Source organism: Acanthaster planci, linkage group LG08, assembly GCF_054643075.1.
Source record: "Acanthaster planci isolate LZ-2023a linkage group LG08, COTS_SCS, whole genome shotgun sequence".
Taxonomy (NCBI): Eukaryota; Metazoa; Echinodermata; class Asteroidea; order Valvatida; family Acanthasteridae; genus Acanthaster; species Acanthaster planci.
In genome coordinates, this window is record NC_141784.1 from 9,495,952 (window position 1) to 9,514,766 (window position 18,815).

The 18,815-nt window shown below is 42.5% G+C and overlaps 2 protein-coding genes across 3 annotated transcripts; one reads left to right on the top strand and one right to left on the bottom strand.

The window, feature by feature from the left end:
* Nucleotides 1-718: 718 nt before the first annotated feature.
* psmb4 (proteasome 20S subunit beta 4) lies at nucleotides 719-12,155 on the top strand. The gene is made up of 7 exons (XM_022235167.2): nucleotides 719-883; nucleotides 6,366-6,572; nucleotides 7,219-7,365; nucleotides 8,430-8,511; nucleotides 9,212-9,328; nucleotides 9,890-9,978; nucleotides 10,892-12,155. The coding sequence occupies exons 1-7, from the start codon at nucleotides 744-746 to the stop codon at nucleotides 10,902-10,904; spliced, it is 795 nt and encodes a 264-aa protein (XP_022090859.2). The 5' UTR covers nucleotides 719-743; the 3' UTR covers nucleotides 10,905-12,155.
* LOC110979310 (isoamyl acetate-hydrolyzing esterase 1 homolog) lies at nucleotides 11,496-18,259 on the bottom strand. 2 transcript variants are annotated; one of them, XM_022235002.2, is made up of 6 exons: nucleotides 17,928-18,259; nucleotides 17,209-17,506; nucleotides 16,162-16,360; nucleotides 14,856-14,967; nucleotides 13,848-13,966; nucleotides 11,496-13,378 (listed from the first exon to the last, which is right to left on the bottom strand). In XM_022235002.2, exons 2-6 carry the CDS (start codon nucleotides 17,334-17,336, stop codon nucleotides 13,211-13,213), a joined length of 726 nt encoding a protein of 241 aa, XP_022090694.2. In that variant the 5' UTR covers nucleotides 17,337-17,506; nucleotides 17,928-18,259; the 3' UTR covers nucleotides 11,496-13,210. The 2 variants fall into 2 exon arrangements, with proteins under 2 accessions (XP_022090694.2, XP_022090695.2); XM_022235003.2 differs by having other exon boundaries at nucleotides 17,209-17,261; nucleotides 17,928-18,258.
* Between the last annotated feature and the right edge of the window lie 556 nt (nucleotides 18,260-18,815).

Sequence of the window (18,815 nt, forward strand, 5' to 3'; positions counted from 1 at the left end):
ATACACACAAACCTACCAAGTCCAAACATTCCGTAACACATATATTCAAGTACCCATTATATGTATATTGTGATACCTAGTGTGGGCTCCTTTTATTTTCAAGGGCAACTGGGAAAAACTCAGGCAGATTACTGGCAGGTGATAAATGTAATCTCGCTCAGAAATGAACATACATGGTGTAGTTTAAATAAAAATCACGTTCTGTATACTTTTGTTTGGGAGTCGGGGAGGCCATTATCCCGCCTTGGGGAGGCATTGAGGGTCAAAACTACTCTCCTATTGCATTTCACTTTTTATTGATAAATAGTTGAATAAAAAGGGTATTCAAACGATCGCATTTTGGGCACCGTCATGCTTGTTACCACTGGGGGCCAGCTTCCCACTAGCCCCCCCCCTCACCTCACGACGGGCCGCATGCGCAGTACATGTACATGTCAAGCTTCTCCTGTTTTGATTAAAAATGGCCTATTTCCAGTAGGGAACTAGGATTAATAAATACCTCAGACAGTCGGAGTGTTTTCAGAAACCGGGAGTGAAAAAGGTGTGAAATTTGTGCCCTGTACGCTCTCAATGGGCCAGGGCCGGGCAGCCCATCAAGCTTTGCGTCTACATGCCATTTATGCGCATGCGCAAAAGTGCAAAAGTGCCCCGAAGAAACTGCATTATTCATATTTCACTGTGACGCCATATGATCAGCCATTATAAATTATCATATGTGCACCTTTTCCAGTTGTGATACCGCCATGCCTCTACCATTTCTCAAAATCATCATGGCGTCTCACATCACAGAAAATATTTGGCAAAATGGGCCCCGTCCTGGAGCTTTTTACAGCCTTCCTGGGAATAGATCGTTATCGTCCTGCGAACCGGCCAAACATACACTGTAAGATGATCACAAAGATTTGTTTGTATTCTTGTAGATAGGCCTAGGACCTAGTAATTATTTTGTAAAGAAGGGCACTGTACTATTGCCTATTGGGATCAGGTCAACTCGGACCGAAACCAACTGTGACCCATGCCAACTCGGACCCAGGACCAATTCAGACCCACGCCAACTCGGACCCAATACTAACTCGGACCCACGACCATCTCGGACCCACAACCAATTCGGACCCACGCCAACTCGGACCCACCTCGAGTCAACTTGGAGTCGGACCCACTGCCACTGAGTCTTATGCCATGGTTGCACTACACCAAATACGTGCCCGTAGACCGAATTAGCGCCGACTCTTGAACCTCGCAAAGAGGTTGGCCTTCATTTTTTTCGCTGGGAAATTCAAGATTATTTTTTTTGCTGGAAATTCAAATTATGGCCAGATCGATCACTTTTTGTTTAAATTTTATGAATTTTTTTATCCGCCTTTTCCCAAAGATACCCCCCTACTAGTAGTAAAACTATGCGCTCAGCTCTAAATGTAGCCGCCCGCCTCTATCGAAAATAGGCCCCGCAATGTGGGGCTTTTTGTGAAAGAAATACTCTGAACCGGAAACTCCCAAATTCAGGTTTTATATAAATAATTCTATGATCCCTCGTGGTAACTTATGGCATGTCTTATTGTAAAAAAAAGTAGGATCATCTTAGTAATGTGCTCGCGAGCAGACAACGCTTCAAAACCATCTCCAAGTTTAAGACAAAAGGAAATAGGTATTCGGGGGGGGGGGGAATGGGGCAAGGTGGAGGTGTAAGACTTGCCAGGCCAAAAAAAATTGAAAAGTGAGGTGGGGGATAGCACCATGAGACACTATGAAAGGTCAATGGTCGTGATATTGATGTATATCTGCAGTATGTGTTGTACGCATGCAACATCTCTTATGTACATCAAAAGGCCAATCTGTGGCTTTTTATTGCAACAAAGACTTTGGGGGCTGTTTGGTGAAAGTTCATTTGATTTCTTCTGTTGATCTGGAGTGCCAAAAGAAATACGGAGAAAGGGCGTCAATGATTTGGTACTGTCAATCACTCTCCAAAAGCTGCTCCCTTTTTTTGTCCCAAGCTCCCACTCCCTAATTATAGGGTTTCAAGAATGGAAGGTAACAAAATCAGTCTTTGTGGTCAATCATGCCGATACCTCGGAAGCTAACCGATTAAGATTCCAGATTACAAGCGGCAAATAAGACATCAAAGGAAATGTGCCTCCTAGGCCTGTGCCCGGTACCCGGGTACCCGCCCATCGATTTCAAAACCCGGTTCCATTTTTCCGGGCCGGGTACCCGTAAAAAAGTAAATAAATTAGGAACAAACATTCATGCATAAAATGTCTGTGAAATTTCTTACTGAAGGACAGACTTCATGGAAAACCACCGTGCCGATGAAAACCCGGTCCCGCGGTCATACATGAAACTTGAATTCAGAGATCGACAGCTAATTTTGTTACCCACTCCGCCCATTGTACCGCAAGTCGTTTTCCTAGTTCCTGAATTTCCTAGTTCACAAGAGTGAAAAACCACTAAAATTCACCGGCGATAGGTCACTCGCAACGTGTGATTTTAAATATTTCTTTAAATTGAATAGTCATATAAACCTTTGCATCTAATGTCCACTTAATTAAAATGACTTTTTTAGAGTTTCTGTTTTTGTTAATTTAGCGAAAACTGCAAGCTTTTCCCCCACTCTCGGATCGCGCGGCGTTACCACGCAAAGTCGTTACGAACTCAACTACACGGGCGCAGCAGAAATGTATGTGACGTAATGGGTTCGTCAACTGTGCGGCGCGGGGAGGATAACGTTGATAGCTCACTGTACAGTTTAAAAGTCGAGTCAAACCGTACGCAATTTCTACCTTTTTAATTCATTAGAATTCTTATTTTTCATCTAATTTTCTCAAAATTAAAAGATTCTCTATTAGAAAAGCAACTTTTTACAATAGTTTTGGCTGAAAATGGATTTTTCGTGTGGTTACTTTTTATTTGTGAAGACGTTTTTGTCTCGATCCTAAACCGATCCAGAACTAGGAAAGGTGTCATCATCACTTTCGTCGATCGATCCTGTGAATCCAAATATAAAAGCTTAGATTTTGAAAAAAAAAATTAAAGTATATCCAAACACAAAGTTGACTTCTGACCATATTTCACTCGAATTTGAGGATTTTTTAGCTGCAGTCTTACTGAATAATTTTCGCGATCCGGAACTAGGAAACTGACTGTACCAAACCTATATGAACAAGAGACCGAAGGAGTTTTGTCTTATGAGGGGGGAGCGCTGTTGATGTACACTTGCATGACTGTATTTGTAACTATCAAACCCTGTCGGCCTAAATGACTTTTGTGCAGAATAAGTAGTGCTTACTGTTTGAATTAAGAGTATTTTTGTCAAATAAAACAATCTGAATGAAAATTACTTTATGTCGGGATTGACGACGAAGCGAGAGCGGATTGTGTAATATTCCTGCGGTACTTGGACTCCACATGGCGTGCGGTAAGTAGCGATCACGCACAGATTGTGCGGTTGATCGGCCTCTTTTTATAATCAAAGCACTAAATGTGCGCTAAAAACCCAAAGAGTCAGAGAACCAGTTTAGTTAAGTTTTATACCAAGAAATATTCCGTTTCAAAATTATTTTAGATTAAAGCAACTTGAATTTCCTCAGTAATTCACCGGAACTGTGGATGAGGAATTGACCAAAAAAGCAGGAATGATTTTTTCTGTATGTACTAAAGCATTTCAAATCCAAGTATTTTTTCATTCGAAAAAAAAGGAAATGTTGACAGGTGCAAGTCATAATACAGTCGGCCAATCAAATTTTCCTTGTCGAAGTACTTATGCATTAAAATCTCGACAATTTGAACCTCAGGGGAATGGAGTTATCCTGAAAAAGTATTTATAAAACTAAACCACTTCATCGTGGTACGTACCTTCGTTTGGAAAAACTTTCGTATCGCTTAGTCATTTAACAACATGGAGCGCTGCTATTTTTTTCACTTGGGCTTGCTTACGTGTGGTCACATGACCTTTCTTTTTACGGTCACATGGCTGCTGCAGTGTCAGCGATTGGACTGCCTGAAGGGGACTACAATTGGGCCCGCGTTGCAATCAGGTTAGTTTCAGCGTCTTGAAAGCCAGGATTACACAGTTGCAGCTACGTTGATTTATGCAACGTACTGGTCCTCGTCAGAAAAGAAATGAACTTGCGATGACTCCTGACCCTATATAGACTCCGATTCTTTCAACGCCGTTTGAAGCATTTTGGTGGCGGTTTTTGAATCAGAAACTTCAAAATAAGTGGATGTAATGGTGTGGGCATTGTTCGAGTTACGGTGGTATTTTTGTACATAAAACTTTGAGCCTGTTTACCCGTGACGTACAGAGCACTGATCTGGTCCGCACGTGACACGACCAGCGCTCACCATTCGTTCACGCCACATGCGTTCCGCGTGTCCGTGGTCATGCAGCATCCGGGACATTTCCTTTGAGCGTTTGCAGGTGCGTATATCATGTACGTGGTTTGCAGCTCTGTTCTTTTTTCTGACGTTTCCCGTGAAGATTTGTTTTTCTGTTTCATACATCCACACAAAATTTGAAAACTGAAGATAACAATTCCGTGTGATAAAAAGGTAGGAGAGATTAACTCAAACGTTTAGAACAATGTTCTGCTTGCTTCCTAGGTACCAAAAAGAACCGTGTTTCGGGCATGTGATCCACCGGGTTGTGCGCAATGCCATTATCAGGCGATCTCTTTTCCGGGTACCCGGGTACCCGATGTTAACGAAAAACGGGTACCCGGTTCTAAAAATACCCGCAAATGCACACCCCTAGTGCCTCCACAAAAATACAACGCTTGTTGGTTACTTTATCACTTGTTTCAAGACATCACTGATATCAAATCTAGTCCTGTACGGTTTTCAACCACCATGCCTGTTCAAACTCGAAAACTGAGAAATTCTGGGAAGCCTGTGCCACTGTTTCCCTGCATTCCGTTTATTCAAGAGGATGTTACATCTTGGCTGCATGCAGCGCAAAAGTGTCATTTACCAAATGCTAAAATGTAAAAGTGGACAAAATCAATTTTCAACAACTTAATCACGCTCCTGGGGTTGGGTCCGAGTTGACTCGGGGTGGGTCCGAGTTGGTTGTAGGTCCGAGTTAGTATTGGGTCCGAGTTGGCATGGGTCCGAGTTGGTCTTGGGTCCAAGTTGGCATGGGTCCGAGTTGGCATGGGTCCGAGTTGGTTTGGGTCCGAGTTGACTCGAAACAACTGCATTATAGCCCCACTACTAGTGTGACACGGACTCTCACTCCCGCTCCATCCTTAGCCACACATCCGTATACGCAATTTCGTGTAGCCGTACTGAAAACTTTCGGCGCACCCACTTATCGTGGGCGCAATTTCTTTCGCACACCGAAATGATCCTTGACCTCTCCGCTTTCTAAAAAACATTTATTGAATGATTTCACTCACGTTATTCAGGTATTTTCCACTCTTTTTGCCTTTACCCATTCAATCTAACGGCCTCGCTCTCACAGTCGCCATCTTTGAAATGGTTGTTTAAAAGGTTGTTGAACATTACGTCACTTGAACCCTAATCTTCTCGACGGCTGTTCCATGTCAAGACATATCTAATACATGGACTGAGCTTTATGATAATACATGTACCAATGGGCTCTTCCAAAACTTGGGAAGCCCCCCGACCCGACAACAAATGGAACTGCAATTTTGATTTCGGCTGGTGGGTTATAGCCGGGTACCAGTCACGGCCTCTGTGTGGCAGGCATGCAACGAACCTTCACTGGAAATCGCACATGCACAGTGTGTGCAGACAGCTCGGATGTGGGTGTATGTGTGTGTGCTTTGCAACTCAAGAACGGATGAATTACGTCTACATGTACAACCGTGAAAAACTTTAACATTATTGATTGTGCCATCCGTGGTTTGTTCTGAAATTCCTTAACCCCCCAGACGGAAAGATACGGACATAAAGAACATGTGAAGATGAAACTTGTTTCTTCAACAAGGTGAACTACATGTACATATATGTGGATACCTGCAAATTGCAGTTTTGTGCATAAAGTGTGTGCTTTAGTATGTGAAGCTACGAGGAAACCTGAGGCTCAAATTGACGGTTTTTGTAGAAAATGGGGCTTTCCATACATGTCAGTTTTTCCACAGTTTGTTCCATGTACCCATGTAGGGTGTAGGGCACAGGACCAAGAATCATGGATGAACCTAAACTAAAGTTTTTGTGCTGGTTATTCGTTACAAGTTACACCATGTGTGGCTTCAGGAAGATTTGTGTTTACTGACATCACTAATTTTTTCCCCACAATGGTAAATCAGCCATCAGAAAGTGATAGCAAGTCCACAAGAGTCAAATTTAGCAGGAAAAATATTGAAACATTAACTTAGAAAATAGTTGTTCCTCCATTTCAGAAGCCCCATGGTAACTGGAACATCTGTCCTTGGTATCAAGTTCAACGGTGGAGTCTTGCTGGCTGCAGACATGCTGGGCTCGTACGGCTCCATGGCGAGGTACCGTAATATATCTCGCATCATGAATGTCAACAGCAACACAGCCATCGCTGGGGCCGGGGACTATGCTGACTTCCAGTTTCTGCAAGAAGTGCTAGAGCAGAGGATGTGAGTTTGGAGTTTCCCCCTCAGTGATAAGTACTGGAAGGGACACTTAACATTAACCCCAACCTTCCCATATCCTCCAAAATCCTTTGAAACCCTTCTTGCATACACATGCACCGGTAGGTGGAGGATTTCAGAAGATTGTTTTGAACTTTGCACAAACTTCTGTCAAGGTCTTCGGCTGGAACCTGTATTGTTCATGCTCAGTCATGCATCGGCAGTCTTACACGGAGGCTGTTGGAGGATTTCGCAGGACTGAGGTTGCATCCTAGCAAAAAGGCCTCTGGAGTTAGGGTTAACCCTTGACCCTCAGGCACTCAGTTGTACAGGAATCCGGTGACAATATTTTGTGAGATTGAAGAAGGCTGAGCCAAGCCTCTAGCACTTTGCTTTACTTTTTGAAAGCACCCCATCTTTCACTGCTGAAAGTAAATTTAGCACTGCTTTCCTACAGGATGAAGGGTTTTGGAGGATTTGGGGAAGTTTCCAGCATTAATGCTAATGAGGGTAGGGGTTTTATTAGTTGTTTCTCAATCCACATTATTTCCTCAAGCGTTCTCGAACCCCACAGGTTCAAATCCAGCTACTGGTTACATACTGTGACCTGGGAGAAGTCACTTAGATTTCTTTTGTGTGTTTGTGATGACAGTATCGACGACGAGTGCCTTGCTGATGGCCACGAGTACACACCCAAGTCAATCTTTTCCTGGCTGACCCGAGTCATGTACAACAGACGCTCTAGGTTCAACCCTCTCTGGAATGTCTTTGTTGTGGGCGGCGTACACAAGGGAGAACCGTGAGTACATGTACTTCAGTTTTTTCTCTTTTTCCATTTAGGCAAAATGCACGTGCGTCCAAAGATCATTGAAGCGGCTGGTCAGGAAAGACTGTGCCAGCAGCCCTGGGTTTAAGGTCATATGTGTTCAAGGGTAACAGGAGCCACCTGTCTGGAGCAGTTTGTGATTTGGGTCCATTAATCCTGCTTACGTTATGGCATTTTAGAGTTATGCTTGTCGTAAGCTTTTTTGCAGTATTCTCCAAATACAGATATTTAGTCTCGCGTATAAATTGTATATTGCTGAGCAAGATGCAAACCAGTTTGGGTTTATTCATCTCCTATATGTACAGATATAAAAGACGTTGTTTTATTTAGAATAGAAATATCTCTTAGTATTTTGTTTCATATCTATTGTATTTAAATTCTGTTTCAACCAATTCTTGCCATGCCAGCTGGAGTTTGGGCTTGTAGGATGCGCTCTTGGGTGATATTTCATGATCTGCCGTTTTCAAAATTCTTCAACAAATTATAATTTCATTTACTGGACGTGTACACCCACACAAATGACTGTCTGGTGGCTCGTCTGATCTGACAGGCAACCTCCATTTACGCCCGATTATTGCAGCCACGCATGCTGCCCAGTAAAGAGCCCCATTGTGCGGTGTTGCATAATTTATTTTGTTCCGAAAATTGGCCCAGTGCACTGCTGGATGGCAGTGTTGTCTTTACTATGGCATCCAGATTGCAGGAGCGTGCAGCGGTATTGTATCACTCAATGTTGCTGGAGGGCTTTTGTCCCTGTTGATAATCCGCTGGCGCTGGCAGCCCCAAACAGTGGTACTGTTTCGAAACGATGACAGATTACATTGTACTTCCGCTCATGCCAGCACTCTGTGCTGACAGCATATGACCCTTGATTGGCAAGCCCCAGTCTTTTCTTACGAGTTCGGTCTCTTTTTAACAAGGCCCAGTTCCTGAATTCCGATTTTGGGCACCACGGCCATGAAACTTGGCACCATGTCTCCAGTACCGGGCTCCCCGGCAGAAAGTGGTTAAATATATCTTGTATTCTTATCACCAAGATTCCTTGGCTATATCGACAAGATTGGAACAGCTTTCGAATCTCCCACAGTAGCCTCTGGATTTGGTGCCTATATTGCATTGGTAAGAGCAATCCTGTCTTCCTTCTATATCGCATGAGTTGTTACAATATCAACTTCTCTCTCGAATAGTTTACAGGTGTATCACTTCCCCCCACCCACCCACTTTGCTAGTTAGGCCAGTGTAACCCTACATGCAAGTCATGTGTCATGCATGTACTTCCTTAGAATCCTTTTGAATCGTTCATTCCTCTATTGTGCGTGAAACTAAGGGTTCATGCCGTTTACAGTTGAACCTCATTAACGAGGTCCTTCAGACTGAAGTTACCTTGTCTTAAGATGAACATTGTATTATTAGGACGGGAAACAATAGAGAACACAGAATTGGGACCTCAAATTTTCCTTGCAATAAGCAGAATGTTGTATAATTAGCATTTTTTGTAACAATCTGGATGCGTTTATACTCAAATAAAGCAAATAGACTGCATCACATTAGAGTGTAACAAGGTTTGACTGTACTTATCTATGTACAATCCAAGGGATATCGAGCCCCAGGATAGTTGTAATAGTTTAAGATTCTACACCTAGTGGATTTCAAAGATGTAAATGTACATGTCTTCCACCTTCCATACCTAAAGCACGTCTTATTTTCTTAGAAAGGCCTATTTTGGCTTTGGGGTTCTATTGGGAACAGTCCAGCTCATATCTTTCAATCCCTGTTGCTTCGTTTTGGACAATATCTTCTTGGTCATTTTGTTTCTTAGCCATTAATGAGAGATGCGTATGAAAAGAATAGCGACATGTCGGAGTCAGAAGCAAGAGCCCTGCTAGACAGATGCATGAAGGTGTTGTTCTATAGGGATGCAAGGTCATTTAACAAGGTAATCACTCTCTAAGAATTCTTGGTCCCATTAGCAGTGAGCCCCCGAAAAAGACTGATAAAATGGAAATCTTGAGTATAGTTCTTAGCTGCTGGAAAAAAAGGAGCCCCCTTTGCCCCCCTCTAATGGAGATTTTGGTTATGCCTCCTGAAATTTTTAAATTGCAAAAATATTCTGTAAAGTTACCAACTGTTTTGGACATTTGTGATATTACCCCCAATATTTTTTCCTTGTATTTCCTGAGGTAATTTAGTCCTGATGAAGTCATAACTCTAGTGAAGGGGGCCCCTTCCCCGTTAAAAATGCTTCTTGTGGTAAGCATTGGATTGGACAGAAGCTTGTCCACTGACTAGTTAATATGTCAGTTCCTTTGTGTATCAACCTTTGTTACTATATGAATAGTCTCTTGTGTGTCCAATGACAATTTGTCCCTATTTCATAGTACTTGGGACAGGATGCACAGTTTTTCTTTTATTATTTGACCTTTGTCTAGATTTTCTGTGATACTCCGGCTGAGCTGCCGTCTTTGACTTTTCATTCTTTGTTTTTTGTCTTTTGTAGTACGAGTATGCGGTAATCACTTCTGAAGGAGTGAAGATAGAGCCCCCAGTGTCATCAGAAACAAACTGGGACTTTGCACACATGGTGGAGTAAGTAAATCCTGTGATGTTCTGGCACTCTGGACTTCACGAGTAATAATGCCCCGGAGCAGTTGTAGAAAGATCTTTGCCAATGCACAGTGAAATGGCAGTTATGTTTGTCTCCACGATACAAGTGTTGCTTATCTCGTTCTCCGGGTTTTGAGAGCTGGATCATTTGAAATGGCACAGTAGGTAGTTTGTGCCTAGGGATTGTCATTCCATTGAAGTTGGATTTTGGCAAAATTCTACTTATCTTGACAATGGACATGTTCATGACGGTGCTATGCCAGTGTTTGCTTTTGCATTTCCATCAAAATTTACAAAAGCATTTCTGGTACCATGGCCGTTTGAAACAGGACACAGTATTCATGGTCTTTAGTGAGTCCCAGTATCATAAGATTCATAATTCCTCTGCTGTGGCTGTGATACTATCCCTGTATGAACTGCTGTCTTGATACTTTTAGTTCAAGTAACATCAGAGTTCAAGATCTTGCATCGGCTTTTGTAAAGTATGGCAAACACAATAGGAGCGTGCTACTTGCTTTGGGTAAAGTCTTTTGCTCAAAATCTACCCACTTCAAATAGTGCACTCCTACTGCCCCGGCTAAGTCACGTGCCCTATAGTGGATATCAACGTCAACAAACATGGCATTTTTGGTACAGTGCTCAGCACATAAGAAGTCTGAGTGCTTTACCGACTGTTGGCTATATTTTTGGTATTAAAATGACACTAATGTGACACACAGTGCTATGGGAGGATGCTATGTTTGCTGATATTTGATACCCACTCTAGGTCATGTGACTTAGCTGGCGCAATCAGTCTGTTGTGTCCAGCATGCTTCAAACGGGGCTAATGCATTAATGTGAGACCTAGCACACGGAGTGGTGATTGCTAATATCTTGCCTTTTCTTTTCTACACAGGGGTTATGAATGATGCAGCTCATTCCAGGCAGTGCAAGATGAGCCACGTAATCCTCAACCCCGTCTCATCTTGGGCACTGCCTCAAAGCCTTCACCGTGTTGTAGTGACATTGTTTACAGTCTAATTAAATTGTGACCAGATCAGACAAAAATCTGCTGATGTAGGTTAAGCTTCAGCTTCATGAAACATCATCCAAAAAATTTAAACTTTTTCCTTTTACCGTCTTACAACTAAGAAATTACTAATTTATTGCCAAGACTTGTTTTGGACGACAAAAACCTATTTTTTTTCACAAGTACAGGAAGACTTAATCTGTTAGCGCATCAACAAGTACGTTTCTTTGTTTCATCAGGTCTGGTCGCAGTATATTTGTATGTCCCAAATCTTTGAGCAGTGTTGCAGATGAGGGGGGTTGTCTGAACAGTTAGCTGTCGCATCACATTTCTGCACGACATGAGTGCAAGTTGTGCTGGTTTTTTTTATACACAGGAAGAAAACGAGTTGAAAACAAAGAGGGAAGATGCAACCATCAATTTACCTGTAGATTGCTAGAATTGAAAAAAAAAAGGTTGCAGCTTTCAAATGATAAGTTATTCCATAGGGTACAGTTGTGTTCACGTGCAGTCAACCAGCACATCTCTGTTTATTACCTGATGAATCTATCTAAAAACAAATAGGGCATGCTGGTTTGGGCAGTGGGGGGGGTACAGGCAGGGATGTTGGGGGCAGTATGGGAGATAATGGGTTACAACAGCTAAATTCACTGGTTTTTTCCCAAAAAACTCAGCTGGAAGATGTTGATGTACCACTTGTTTTTCTCAGATAGCGGTTTGTCCATTATCTACACACTGTTCATGAAGTATCAGTTTTTTTATATTGCTTTTGACGTGCTTCACTCAAAGATTTGTTATACTACCGATCTCACATACATGTACATGTGTGCTTGACATGATAATTTCATGCGAGCTGCATCAAGATCTATAGAAGTGCTACATTTGGGGGTTTGGCTTTAAGCAGTTGAAAGCCGGCCCTCCATTTTGATTGTCATTTCAAGAAAACATCCCAGTTTGGGCTGAGATAAGCCCTGCGTGTAAAACCACATGAGATAAGCAACTGAGGAATGCAGAATCAGATGCATACAGTTCTAGTATTGGTTGCACTAGATTATACGCTTTTTCTCCCTGTTAACAGTACAAAACTATAGTGTATACCAACTCTATGAGGAAAACAGCATTGGGAATAAAACAAAACGGCACGATGTACCCTTTGTCAGTTTCATTACATTTTGTGAGCCTATGGGTTTGATCAATGCTTTACAAAAATAAAAGCAAGATATGTTTTCTACAGCTGATCTTCTGCATGTAAAGCAATTCCCCAGTCTGACACTTTCTTATGTGGTGAACAGTGTTAGCAGGTGTTTGCTGGTTTCACTTATGTATGTGATCAACTTTCCCTCTTTTGTTGATCCATCTTGTCCAATCAGCAAATGTATACTGTCATAGCTACACAGAAAACGGGGTGGTCAGTAGTTAGCAGCAGGGTTCTAGCCGCAGTGGGCGGCGCTGGGTGGCACCACCCGGTACTGCAAATTTCTGCCCGGCACTCAGGGTTGAAATTGGCTGTGCCACCCAGCCCGGATTTTCCAAAAAATGAACCGAAATATTACTGAAAATTTAAATGTACCAATTCGATCCTATTTCAAGCATCAGAAAGCATTAAGAACTGCGCTCACTATGCTTTGTAATCCAAAAATTTACCCAGCACTAAAATGGTCCTAGCTAGAACACTGGTTAGCAGTGATGCTTAGTGTGTACAGTCGCTAGTGTCAACTTCGGTGAAGTATCAGCAGAAGAACCTTGTGGGTAAAAATACTAGTCTCTCTCCAAGTATTCACAGCGTTCCCAGCTTTACACTTCCTCCAATTTAAAATCATCCTAACTTTAACCAAAACTGTCTTGAACAAAACCTGTCCCGAAAATCTAGGTCATCATCAAAAAGACATACATGTAGAATAACAAAGTTGCAATTTTTTCTCTCAGAGAAATGAACAACAAATAATGCACAGTAAGAAAACAATTCCTCTGTTATTTCTGTTATTACAAAAGCACATTCTAGGATTCTCTTGTAAAAATGATCAAGGTGTCTTCCAAACGTAATGAAGACGGGTTGCTGAATGCACTTCACCAGAGCAAAAGCCTGCCGTGCTGTAAAGTGTACTTCCGTGAAAACAAAAATCCCAGTACCTAGGTGGTCACTTTGTGGAACAGGCAACCAGCTTTGAAGGAATCATCCCCAGACGTTCACCCATAAATGTTTCACTACAGGAGGCTCTTTTCTGGGCAGGTAACGTCAATGTCCTTCCAGTCCGGAAGCATCGTGGGCAGGTACTTAGTCCTTTCCTTGACTATCTTCACTAGGCGCTCGGCCACAAACGTGGAGCCATCTTGAGAGAGGTGGAGTCCATCGTTGAAAAACCTCAGCCAGTGCTGCACACAAAGAGAGGAAGTTCATGGAATATTTGATCGATCAAACAAACCATTAAACAAATGACAAGATAACTCTTGAAAAGGAAAAGGTTCTGGTGAACAACAAACTTTTCTTCCAGAGGTATTTGAATGTGTGACATCTGGATACCAAATCAGTGTTACACTAACCGAGTCTGTCTAGACTACTCAGCTGTGGCTACAAACAATGTACATGCACCCATATGGAATCAACTAGTTAGCACTGCAGCCACTTCCCTTGGATTCCTGTGTAACCGTTAGCCGCAGCCACTTGATTTTGAAACGGCCAAAGATAGCCCAACTAGCTTTCTGATTACCATGCTACACTGTGATTAAGGGTTGGACATGAGGGGGTGCATGGTCCCTGGGGGGCATAGTCCCTGTTGACACCCCCTCCCCTGGATTCCTCCTTCCCTGGATTCCTCCCTCCCTGATGGTCATATAAACTCACTTTGTCCTCCTGCATCGAGGTCCAGAGGTCCAGGAGCCCTGTCCCAAACTCCTGAGCGACGGAGCAGCATGCCTTGGCATACAGGCCAGTGTTGGCATTGGAGCGGTTTATTGGACTTCCTGCCAAATCAATCAAACCAAGCCTTGTTGGAGACAGCTACATGTACATGCAGTGTACCACTTCAGTCTGTCAAGTGGAACAAACTATGCTCTAGATGGTGTGTCTCGGTTTTCTCAACTCCGGACACGTGTTCCCTGGCAGCCCCACTTTGATACTGGAAATGACGGAAAATGCAGTTTTTGTGTAGCCTGCTGGAGTTTCCAAATCGGGTCACTGTCACGACATACAATTTTTGACACACAAACGAAATAGAACAGTAATAGCAAAACAATTGTAGACGGAATAAACCACATACAGCGAATTTCAAGCTCACTTATGACCAGCTCTGTGAAACTTGTGAGCCCAAGTCTCCTAGCTGAGCCACTTTTGAGTAAAGAATTTTGCACAATGTAAAGCATTAGGAATCCTCAACATTTTCATCATCATAATGACCATGAATTCATCAAGATGCCAAACTGAGTGATGCATCAAAACATAGAGCCGAGTTTCCTCTTTCCAACACCACATAAAACTCCAAAATGGCACTGCTGAATCCTGACTCAATTTAATAGAATGGGTCTCAGTTGGCAAACAAACTCTGTGTAAGTCGGACCACCCCTTTCCTCACCCCCTACCTGTGTGTGTTTTCAACAATTTTTCCTCAAGTGGGTAGAAAAGGGTGTCTGTGTGTCTGTGTGATCACCCTCTACCAGCCTATGCACTCCATGCGTGGCTGAATATCTAAGCTTTTCTTGCAAACGATGAATTTTAATGATATCAAATCAGATCTTCCCACTTTGCCCCCCCCCCCCGGAAAAAGAGAATCATTGCATCAAGTTTAGAGCTTCAAAGTTCAGTAAACAACTTCTTTTGTCTTATAAGACAGGGCTGAAGATATGAAAGCCTAACCATATTTCTCCATGCAAGCCACGGCCCATTTCTCTTCGCCCAGCGGTGGGGGTGTAATTAGTATTACCTGGTTGGCCTGAAGACCTCCGTCAATGAAGTACTGCAAGATAGCCTGGTACGGTTAAGGAAAAGGTTTGGTTAAGTATGACAGGTGTGTTAACACGTTGACTGCCGTGCACGATTTCACGAGGCATTCCCATTTGTCAAGCATTGTATGTATGCGCGCACATATTTAATAGGCACTTTTCAGGTGTCTATTTGAATATGAGCATTGTATGGATACATCTCCTCAGCCAACGGTGTATCTTGTTGTGTTCTTCGGTGATGCTAGTGTACGTGTATCAATTTACATTACAAAAGCCTTTCATTTTCTATGAGTATACTCGTAGTGGGGTCATTCCACAATTTGTGACGGTGTCCATTGTTACGTGGGTTCCGTTAAAATGAACAGCTATATCCCTGCATGTGGATTCCAAATTATACATCTTACAAGGCTGAATACAGAGGTGTGTGTTATTTTTAAAGAGTAAATGACCTACACTACTCTACAAGTCATGACAGGTGGTAAAAGTTACCCATACATGGTGACTCGCGTGACATTTGAATAAAATGTTGAGTTTTAATGCATTACTGTTGCTAACATGGCACTTATTCAACTCAAATTACCATATAATGAACACAAAGCATTTTGAATGTATCTCTTAGTTTTTATTTGATCACTTTAAAATGTTTATTGTTTTCTTTATCACAGTTTCTTTGACGTGACTCGCGTGATAGGATAGAAAAGGGCATTTTTCATATCCCTTGATTCTAAAAGCATTTCCAATGAATCTACAAGTGTGCTAAAGTAAATTTTTACTGAGCTTAAAACTTAATACTCTGACCTAATCCATGCATGGGTGACATTGTGCCAAGTCTCTCTTGTTGTGAGAAATAGCCTGAAGAAAATGTGACTCGTGTGACACAAATGCGTGACTCGCGTGACGCAGTAGCGTTTTCACTTTAACATTGTAACTGTAATACGAGTAAAACAAATCCAATTATAATATTACATTAATAAAAATGATGTACCTATCCCCTTAAAAGTATGGAGTGGTCCATCTTTTCACACACTTATGATGTGCTCCATACTGAAACCACTTGGCTTCACTGTCTGGTGCAAAATTTCAAGAATACTAACCCCAACAGTTCTCAGTTCTCCAGCCTTTGGTGGATATACTGAATGAATACTGAATTTTCTTTGTGCAATCTTTTTATAGCATCACACTGGCCCATCTCTTCAGTTACCACAGAGTGAGAACTCTACCTTCATGTTTGTTCTGTAATCATCCAATGTCACATGCTGGATGCGGTTTACTTCCTTGAGGCTCGCATCGTTGGCTCCAAAGAATAGGGTAACCAAGGCAACTCCCGCCAGCATCTCCCCGGGGAAGCATTGTCGAAGGATGAATCTGGCCCAGTAGGTGTTGTAGCCAGAAAAGCCACGGTTGAGAACGTCACACTTTCTGAGAAAGCAAATGAAAATCATGTGGTAACGATCAGATGCAAGTTCTGATGGAAGTAATCCCAATTCCCGGTGTACAAGGTTTGTTTTGGTCTTTCTTTTTTCTGGCATGGGCTGAGCTGAACAATATTAGACATGATATTGTTACACCACTACTGAGGCATCCATCCAAACTACTGTTGGGACAGTCCCAACAATGGTACTGCAGTTTGGCCAAACTAACTATCTGCCTCGAGCAGAAGCACCCCCTCATCAGGTGAAAAGAGTACGTTGGTCAGGAGTGTTAACTTTGTTGGTAGCGATCTGACCGTGACGCATGCATTTCCTAGTCATTCATGGACCAACGAAGTTCCGACTGAAGGAGCCTCCGTTGCTGAGAAAATAGCACCCTCTCTAGATCCAGCTTCGGGCCTATAGCAGAGAGTTTCAAAGTTGATATTACTGATCAACAGCATCATGGAGCGAGCCCCAAAACTCGTCCACTTTTAAGGGACATCAAATGTAAGTTATGTATTGGTGCTTGTACTTAGTAACGACAAAGTCAGGAGTAGCATTTTTGTGTTTGATAAAAAGAACTATGAGGGGATAATCAAACGGCTCCTCCCCTTGATTCCAGGAGTGGAACGGGTGACAAACAAACAAGCGAATGTTCACAAATGAAAACCAGACAAAGTGTAAAAATCAACCAAGCTGTCCCGTAAAATAAAAAATGTTGATACAACCAGGATAAGATAAAGATTTTATCCTTCCACCATGATACAACACACTTAACAGAATAAAATACATTGCAGCGTCAGTGCACTGACGGAGAAAATTACAAGTCTAACGTTAGTTGAACAAGTCTCTCACCTTTGTAATGCATCTGCTACAGCAGCGCCCCATCCTCCTTCACTGAACGAAAACTGTCTCCCAGATAAAAAAGAGATCAGATAATAATGAACGATGAACCTGCTCAGGAATAACAGAGTAACTGTCATGACTGTTGATCAGCCCCATGAATGCGGCGAAGATGACCTCCATGATGTCTGATGCTGATGAACACCACCATCTTTGCTCTCTATCATTACTACAGCCTAGGCTCCTTGTTCCACCTCTCCCGGAACAAGGTGCCTCAGTCATTGATAAGCATATTCACGGTGACCTAAAACTAACAGAGAGAGGGTGAAATTTCTCATTGGGGTAGCTAGGCCTATAAATTAACTACAAGAACAATATATCTTCAATGCTGTACACATTTTTAAGGGGGTGTGCACATTTTTTTACAGGGGGCTGCAAGTAAATAAACTGTGGCGTGAACTACCAAATTTTAAATGGGTGGAGGAATCTGGAGGGGAAGGACTCCCAACATGTCCCCCCCCCCATTCACGTCCCCCTTGTACAACTGCACTGGTCACCCTGCGGCAGACCAAGCATATACATGTAGACGCGGGACATTATTAATATTAGCCTGCAGATTCAGGGAAGTTTCAAAATCTGAGCCAATATTCGGCATTTACTCCTTTGCTAATCCTGAAGAGAAGGATTCAGTTGCAGTACATGAAGTGGCATAATGATTGAATTTAGGCTACCTGAGTTATAGAATCGCCGAACAATACAACTTTTGGCCAAGACATCTCTAGCTGGTAATAGTGCACTGCCCAATTCAAGGGAAATTCTCCGCCAGGACGAAGCTCTCAAGAAAGTACCCCTACAATTTATTTAAATAGAGGAGGTTGTGTGGTTCAACAAATTGTGGGGTTGTGTAAGAATGACCGAGAATAAATCCTCTAGATTCAAGGGCTTCCAACCCAGGGTAACGCAGGGGAAAATGCTATTGAAAAATGGTCCCAAGAGGCTGTAAAAGTCGAGAGATGTCATTTGAAAAAGTTTGCAGAAACAGACTTGGGAACGTTCACTTTTTGGGGGTGGGCTTGTTTTGGTGGATAATTAAAAATTTCATAGGTTAGCCTACTAAAAACTGAAAATCAATTGAAAGCTGAATGACCCAAAGCACATAGATTTTGTTTTGCTTTTTTAGATGCCTGAAGGACTTTGCTTGCCTGCACCGGTGCTGTGGACGTGATTGATTTTACATTGTTTTCAATGGGGCTTGAATTAGTTCAGTGCACCCCTCAAAGGTTAGTCGTCTCTGCTCACAGCTAGCTTTGCGGTAGGACACAGCGCCCTCTATCGGTTCCAGCAGACACTTGAGGCACGTATTATTATGTGCTGTTTTAATAAAACAGCGCACCCGGGGGCATGTAACACTTCCCCCTGCTCTGACATTGAAATAATTAAACACAAAAGAAATAATTATAGTAATAATAAAAAGATGACATCCTGTGAGAGTTATTATTTGTATATCAGTGACGATGTAATGCGTTGCCTTTACGGGTCCTCTAGCTGTCCGGGACAATCTCCAAAGACAATCTGACAGCCGTGATCCCCCCCGGAAAATTCCAGGATCCAAATCCTGT

What these genes read in the sequence shown, in the direction of transcription:
- psmb4 (XM_022235167.2), top strand. Translation starts at nt 744, where the DNA reads ATGCCTCTACCATTTCTCAAAATCATCATGGCGTCTCACATCACAGAA. An exon ending in TTGGTGCCTATATTGCATTG is followed by an intron (nt 8,512 to 9,211) that starts GTAAGAGCAATC and finishes TTTGTTTCTTAG; the next exon opens with CCATTAATGAGAGATGCGTA. An exon ending in ATGCAAGGTCATTTAACAAG is followed by an intron (nt 9,329 to 9,889) that starts GTAATCACTCTC and finishes TGTCTTTTGTAG; the next exon opens with TACGAGTATGCGGTAATCAC.
- LOC110979310 (XM_022235002.2), bottom strand. Translation starts at nt 17,336, where the DNA reads ATGACAGTTACTCTGTTATTCCTGAGCAGGTTCATCGTTCATTATTAT. An exon ending in GTAGCAGATGCATTACAAAG is followed by an intron (nt 16,361 to 17,208) that starts GTGAGAGACTTG and finishes TTGCTTTCTCAG; the next exon opens with AAAGTGTGACGTTCTCAACC. An exon ending in GGCTTGCATGGAGAAATATG is followed by an intron (nt 13,967 to 14,855) that starts GTTAGGCTTTCA and finishes TTGATTTGGCAG; the next exon opens with GAAGTCCAATAAACCGCTCC.